The sequence below is a fragment of the Triticum aestivum genome, chromosome 3D, assembly GCF_018294505.1.
Source record: "Triticum aestivum cultivar Chinese Spring chromosome 3D, IWGSC CS RefSeq v2.1, whole genome shotgun sequence".
NCBI lineage: Eukaryota > Viridiplantae > Streptophyta > Magnoliopsida > Poales > Poaceae > Triticum > Triticum aestivum.
Window position 1 is genome coordinate 533,966,299 of NC_057802.1, and position 7,762 is coordinate 533,974,060.

The 7,762-nt window shown below is 45.3% G+C and overlaps 1 protein-coding gene across 1 annotated transcript; it reads left to right on the plus strand.

Annotated features, from left to right (window-relative positions):
- The first annotated feature begins 2,664 nt into the window (after positions 1-2,664).
- Positions 2,665-4,853, plus strand: LOC123075246 (probable histone acetyltransferase HAC-like 1). Its single transcript, XM_044497900.1, has 5 exons — positions 2,665-2,830; positions 3,152-3,257; positions 3,387-3,663; positions 4,282-4,415; positions 4,519-4,853. The coding sequence occupies exons 1-5, from the start codon at positions 2,679-2,681 to the stop codon at positions 4,735-4,737; spliced, it is 888 nt and encodes a 295-aa protein (XP_044353835.1). The 5' UTR covers positions 2,665-2,678; the 3' UTR covers positions 4,738-4,853.
- The last annotated feature ends 2,909 nt before the right edge of the window (positions 4,854-7,762 follow it).

Below are 7,762 nucleotides of genomic sequence, written 5' to 3' on the forward strand. Positions count from 1 at the left end.
CACACAGACAAGCACACACAAGGTGGTAGCTCAGTTGAACCTATTGCGTTAAAAAAGTGATTTAACCTGCCTAAAAGTACAAAAAATTCAGCCACAATATTATTAAAAAACAAGCCTTGGATAAAGGTTGATTAGGTTAGATGGATAATCGTAGCCATAATGGGAGCCACCCTAATGGCATCCGCCTTAGCTAGGATATGAAAGACCACATTAATAACCGTGATCGGCCTGAACTATCGGATATCCATCGCTCCCACTACCTTTGGGATTAATGTCACAACACCATAGTTCAAACGTGAGGCGTCAAGCACCTCGACATAGAAATCCTATAAAATGTCCATCGCCACCCCTTTGATGGCACTCCAAAATTTCAAAAAGAATCGTACATGCAAACCATCAGGACCAGGCGCCGAATCCAGACGCATGGACAACATAGCGGCCTCAACATCATTTTTAGCTTAGGGAGGAGGGCATTCTCTGCTTCTGACACCTTGTCATCCCCAGTCCACGTGTCTGGGTGCAGCCCCACCCCTCCCCTAGGTTGTTACTGGAACAGATCTTTGTAAAAGTCGTTTGAACCTTGTCATGGAGCAACCTAGGTCCATCCCAAAGCACCACAATGGTGCAACACCCACAGAGACCATTGGCAATGGCATGGAGATACGGTAATGTACTGGCAGAAGCGTGGCGGCTGACCTGGACTCTAAAGGGTTGCATTGTCATTTCATAAACTTAATTTTTAAATCCATGACGTATGTCTCCTTTGCCGTTAACATTAATGCCAAACCTTTTCCCTGCTTTCGCGGCACTCGAAGGCATCCGACAAGGTTGTCCGTTATGGTCGTATCTTTTCACTCTTGTTGTCAATGAAATGTCACTTCGTTTACAAGAAGCCTTTGATTCTAATCGTTTGGAAGGTATCCAACTGGCCCCTCTGGTCCCCGCAAACATTCCTCGATGTTTGTTAATTACTTGATTGTTTGGGGTAGTGTGGATAATAATGATGCCTCTATTTTTACGCATATCATTATCTTTCTTGTGATATTTCTGGGCAAACACCAAATTGGAGTAAATCCTCCATCCTATTTAGTAAATGCAGCAATCATAATTCTCGTAATCAAATTAAGAATATTTCCCTTGCTCCTAATATGGACTCTAACAATTTACACCTCGGGCTTGCGCACCCTCTCATCCTACCTGGGCCGGGAAGAATAGATATGCAGTCCATATTATTGATAAATTAAAGCTAAGCTTACTTGTTACAAAGCTAATCGGCTTTCTGTTCGCACATAGACACATCACTATGTACCTCGGCGTCGGGCGTGATAAGCAAACCATCGTTGCCGGAAGAGTCTTGTCGGATACGCAAGACACGATGACGAGATCTTTTGAGGACCCAAACCCCACTCATCTGGGAGGGACCCCATCAGGGAGCGCTTGCTATGGGATGCCCTAGGTCGACCTGAACGCCCCTAGGTCTCGTGGATCGCTGCCACTGAACATGAAGGACAAAGAAGAACGGGGAAGAATCAAATGAAGTGGAGATAAAATGATAAAGGTAAAAAATTTAGATTGATTGATTGATTGGGCGTTGCTGAGTCGGCCATCACATCTCTTATATATATGAGGTGGCTGAATTTTCTTTGCAGGAAAATGACTGCAATTTTCTTCCAGTTTTTTACTGTATTAAGGGAGGCATGACACGACTATACAAGTGCACCACAAAATTTGAGGCATGACACGACTATACAAAAGTGCCATGGAGGCATTGGTGCCCATGACAGAAATGCCAGAGGCGATGACAACGATGTTGTGATGGCGCGGTGGAGATGGTGCCATTAGCGCCGACCCGGTCGCGCTAGAGGCGATATTGTCATTCTCCTCCTTCTTCTTCCTTGTCTGCTACCTCGTAGACGGCTTCTGGGCGACATGGAGGGTGATTTTAGGGTTGTGGGATGTGTCCCACCTGGAGGAGATTGGGTGTATTTTGACTCGACGCAAAATTTACCCAAATCTTGGATTCGTTCCTTCTCCTTTTGATGCCACGAAGCTACCAATATTTTCCAATCCATCCTTTTCTTGGATTTGGATCCATTTCTTTGCTATGGTCAAGGTGATTGTTTGTCTCAACAATGTTAACCTTGGCTTCAAGGGTGTTCCAGAGATCCAGAGACGGATTGATTTTTGCTCACGGGGCGCCACCAGCCAGTGCAAGAGGAAGACGGCAACGATATATGCTTACGTACATGTGTGTTGTTTTCTAATTTTGTAAAGTTGGTCTTGTAAGAGTTGGACAATTTTAGTATGTATGGCCTTGGCCTTGTTGCACAAAAAAAAATATCCCAATACAAATTGGCGGTGAACGTCCAATAGATAGGCGGGGAAAACGAAAATCGAGAGGCGCCAGGCTCACGCACACCAACAAGCCGGTATTCTGACGCGTGACACCGGGTGTAGGGAGATTCTCTCATTCTCTGGCAGGAAGTAATTACGTGTGGTCCGGCTACATATAGAACGGGGAGCACGGCGCTCGCCCAGCTGCCAGCACCCGCTATATATTGACCCTCTCAGGTAGTCCAAGTCCAGTACGCCATTGGTCAAAGTCCCCTTTCTTCGTCTCCGCCCACCTCCTAGTCCCAGTCTCCCAGGTGAGCCTTCCTCCCCCACTGGCCTGGAAGATGAACGGGTGGCAGAGGACGCTGATGAATCAGCAGGTTGGCAGCGCTGGCCTTGGCGTTGGCGGCTCCGGCGGGACGCAGGATGTGGTGGGCCTTGCCGCCGCGGCCGATCCCCAGTTTGTGAGGCTGCGGGACATGGCCCGAGAGAAGATGTAAGCTCTTGCTGCTTTTCTCTGCTCCAACTGCGATTGCGTAGATTAGAGTATTTCGAGAAAAAACTGGAACGCGTAGTATCCTATTCAGTGACCTACTCAACAGCAGTACCACGTTTATCACTCTGCCTTGTATCATTCCCAACAAATACTTATCATCAAAGGTGATCAATAATCGTGGACTACGTACCTGAAACTTCACAGGGGCTTGCATATATATTTCGCATATTTAAGGGCTGCGGTTGAATCCCTGTATTAGTTACAAAAAGATATCTTCTACTCTATCAACGCTAATGATCTGAATCTGATATTAATTCACAGATTCAAGTTTTTGCAAACGTTGCAATTGCTGCCTCTCTGGCGGCCGCGCTTCCGGGCGCTTGCGAGGCGGCTCGAGGAAATCTTGTTTAGAAAATACCCAAACAAGGTGTTCCTCTCTTTCCTTCTTTTTTGGATCTTTGGTTTTCAGGCAACCAAGTCCATTTCAGAGCAAGATATCAAATATTACCATTTAATTAATCATGTGAGTTGTTGATATCTCTTATTGTTTGGGCAGATGGAGTACTATAACATGACGAGGCGACCAATGCCACCAGAAATGATGTTTGCTATCAAGACCTACACGGCTCAGAACCGACAATACCGACAAAATCAACAATCGTTAAGACAGATAGCATCTTCCCCTGGCTATGGGGTGATGAACCTGACATCCAGTATCATGCAAGGCGCAAGCAAAAATTCTAGAATGTCTTATGTGACCGGCAATGTTGGCCCTTTGTCGTCTAATGCAGACATGATTCTGCAGAATGCCAACATGGATACCTCCCTGCCAGGTACAAATAGATTTTATGAGATCTTGCTCATACCTATCCTTATTAGGACTACTAGTAAATGTGTACATTGAATGGGTGTTGATATAAGATATGATATTAGCTGCAGGTACGTTGATATTAGGTTGAATATTAATTGTGCATCAATTATGCGGTAAATGAATGCCAATATTGATATTTGGTATGATATTAATTGCACGCTAAACATGTTCAACACTCACAATTGCAGCAATATAAGTCGTTGAATTAACATATGGTTTGATGCCTAGGATTAGTTGAATATGTAGAAATTGGTGTGGGGATTCTAGCCTACGAAGCTAACAGCCAGCAGCATACTATACTGGATAAAAATCAACTTATGTGGTAACACACACCACTGTTTTTTAGTCCAGCACGTGTGTTCAGAGTGAAGCCATGCATCCACAAAGTAGTTATTATGTGATAAAAAAGCTCCAAGTAAAATGCTAACCTGAAAGATGTATTACCGGAACAATTTACCCATATTCATATCTGAATTTTCCAATTACACATAGACTATTAAATCTTGGGAGTATTTTTTCCCTAGTGTGCCTAACCATGTTTCCCGTTTACTATCCTCGTCTGTCTTGCATTTTTTTCTAGAAGGAGCTTCTCATGGGCATGTGAACACAATGCTTTCACTAGGGACAAACCCTACACGACATGATCTTTCTGGATCGTCCAATAACAACCTATTAACACACAATCTGGATACACGTGAATCCAACAGATTCTCTGTAATAACTCTACACTATGTTGCTGCTTTACATATATGAAATAGTATTGTTACTATATGTATCTCTAAAGCTCCGCTAAACACTGCAGCCCAAGGTGGCGCAGGCACGCCCGGCGCCTATGAAGGATCTCCCAAGGGAACCAAAGTTTACCTGCCCAGTCTGCATCAATGAGCTGGTCGATGCATCATCTACTATCTGCGGCCACATCTTCTGCAAGAAATGCATAGAGGCCTCCATCCGATTTCAGAAGAAGTGCCCTACTTGTCGTAGGAGGCTGACCATGAGAAATTTCCACCGCATCTACCTCCCGGCGATGGATTGAGCTGATCCAGCCATTCTGGGCGTGGTGGAGTATCAACACCCGACCCTTCCTCCTCAACGGCATTTTTGTGATTCTGTCTGAAGTATTGTTCATGGGGTTATCACTAGAATCCAATTTTTGTGCAACAATTTAATAAGTGCTCGACTCATAATAAACAAACATTTAATCTGCATCCTTGGTGGTAAAGGATACCGTTCTCGTGGGAATTTGAAACATGTGCCATGGTATTGTGAACATCTGCAAAGAATTACAAATATATTTTTTGCTTGTGAGGGTATATGGTGTGTTCACGCACTCTAAGATATGTGTCTGTGCAAGGCTATCATGTTTAATTAGCAATAGCAGTAGACACTGTTATTGGTCGACCGACTAGGAACAAGTTGAGTAGAGCCCTAAAAGACATCAGACTGATAATTAATTTCCAATTGAGATATGGCCCAATCTCCCTTAAAAGACAAAATTGTGTTTCCTCACACTACTTGCCTGCTTGACAATTCCTTACCGAAACAGTCTCCAACGAGGACATGATGCTCTCGTTCCTGCTATTATATATTTTTGCATCCTTCCTAATATCTTGTATTTTTTCACACTAAGTGGTGCTTCCATTATATTGGCCTTGGTTTTTGGGCAATAGCATATATGTGTCATTCTTTTGCCTACATTTGTCTATATTTGGATCTATTGACCAAACTAGCAGTAAAAACTCTTCTGGGAAATAAAAAATGAAACATCGAAATGCGTTGGAACAACCTTCTTCATATGCCCGAGTGAGCCGACTGAGCGCTGCCACATGTTGCTCCATCGCATGAGCCATCCTATCGTTTTTCATTGCTGGCGGAAAGTAATCGAGGCTATATTCCTACCGTACCATTACCCTGGAGAAAAAACCTTGTAATCCAAGTAGTAGCCAGCGGCACAACAGCGATAGGACACCGACTAAATCTGTCAGAGCGGTTAGGAGTTACGAGCACACATGGTGGTTACGGCCGGGAAAGTTTGATACCTTCACATATGACTAGTTACTTTCTGCCAGTATGTAAGGCAAGCAGGGTGTTGTTGAAGTAGGTTCGTAGGACCAAAGATCTAGTCGCGATGCGAATTGGCCATAGCTCAAAAGATTATTTTTCTGGTACTGGTACCATCCCACTAGGGTTCAAGTCCTGAAATCAAAATTAGTGTGTACATTTTTTCTTGATTTATTTCAGGCTTTCTGGCAATGTTTCATTCAGTGTGAGGAGATGTTCCTGTCCACTAGCTACGAAGCGCCTATAGGGGTAGGGTGTGTGTGCGCGTGTTCATAGGGGTGAGTGTATGTGTGTGTATGTGGGCATATGTGATTGTACCGTGTTAAAATAAAATTTTGCTGGGATCACATCAAGAAGGAGCAGATAGACTCATGTTGGTGATGTGTTTGTTCATGTTCCAAGCAACAGTATGGTATGCCCGTCCTACCGGTGAGGCAAAGTAGCAACTCTGGTATTATAGTATATTCTCATTACATTGATGTACTTAGTCCTTTCACACACACTATTTTGTTGATCTTATTATAAAGAGATATTTACCATTGTGATCTCTTTATTTCATAGGGCAAGTACCACAGGGTAAATTAAGCAGGGGCTATACAAGTTGACGCATCATATTTGTGAGTCGGAGAAGAGTGGAGAAGAGGAGAGAGAAGATGAGTGGGTTGTAAACTTACACTTTGTGAGAGAAGAAGGTGAGCAAGGCAAAATAACATTGCATGTAGAGCCAATATCTATTATGTGGATAGGACATTGAAATGTCAAGGTTTATCAGCTAGCTGGGATGAATAGGAGATTCTAAGATTTATCCCCAAAAGGTAAATGAGGAGACAGGGTATGAAGAAATAGAACTACATCTATGCGACAACCAGATCATAAACCATCATATTTCAAGAACAAGTATGAATGAGTTCTTGGCCACTACTCTACTATTACTGCAGGAATTTCTAGTAGTGACAGGCAAGGCTCTTAGGGGCGCCCACCACTGACCTCCCGCCACTGCTAACAAGGCATCAGTGGCGGACGTGTGCCCGCCACTGGTAAAGACCTAGCAGTGGCGGGCTTTAACTAGTGCCCACCACTAGTATAACCCACTAACGGCACTAACGACACAAGCTAGCAATGGCGGGCGTCAATATTCACCCGCCATTGGTATGATTTTACTAATTAAAAAATATGCACATCCTAGAGGCGCAATGGCGACACTCCACGGTGCGGCCCTGCCCCAACTCGGGAAGCCGACACACACATGCACGCAAAATCTATGGTGCCAACACCGTCGTGCGATGGATCCACCGGTCCATGCCGCCTCTGTGCACCCTTCCGCACTCCATCCATCGTGTGCCGCTCCACCTCCACAACGTCGATGCTCCCTTGGTCGAGCAGGTTGCATGTGACCTAGACATCGCCATTGGAGCATCATCACCCGCACGGACCGGCGCCCGGCGTTGAGCTTGCATACACGGACCGGAGCATCAACGCATCTGCATGGACAAAGGTAAGTAGGGTTAGCCGATGCAGCGTGGAAAGGACACAGTCGATAATTCGGTCTGGTGGGGGAGAGAGAGGAGAGCGAGGTGGCACTGGAGCATGCCTGGCGCCAGGGGAGATGGCCGGAGCCGGCCGAAATTGGCCGATGAAGATGGAGGCCAAAAGGGATCAAAGTTTTGCGTGAGCGAGCGAGCTAGCGAGCGAGCGAGAGAGAGAGAGAGAGAGGGAGAGAGGGAGGGAGGGGGGAGAGAAAGAGAGAGAAAGAGAGAGAGAGAGAGAGAGAGAGAGAGAGAGAGAGAGAGGTGGTTGTGGCCGGTGACCTTCGTTGCTCCTCTCCCATCCACCATTTAGAAGAAGCACAAATGGGTGTGGATGTGCGGATGCGAGCCACATCACCAATCCGTGGTAGTATTGTTTCGACTAATCAGAAGGAAACATCTTTTCCACGACCGGATCACGGAGGTACCTGTGGCGGGCTCTAGATAGCGCCCGCCACTGCTATTTTTTTTATC

What these genes read in the sequence shown, in the direction of transcription:
- LOC123075246 (XM_044497900.1), top strand. Translation starts at nt 2,679, where the DNA reads ATGAACGGGTGGCAGAGGACGCTGATGAATCAGCAGGTTGGCAGCGCT. An exon ending in TTAGAAAATACCCAAACAAG is followed by an intron (nt 3,258 to 3,386) that starts GTGTTCCTCTCT and finishes TTGTTTGGGCAG; the next exon opens with ATGGAGTACTATAACATGAC. An exon ending in CATGGATACCTCCCTGCCAG is followed by an intron (nt 3,664 to 4,281) that starts GTACAAATAGAT and finishes ATTTTTTTCTAG; the next exon opens with AAGGAGCTTCTCATGGGCAT.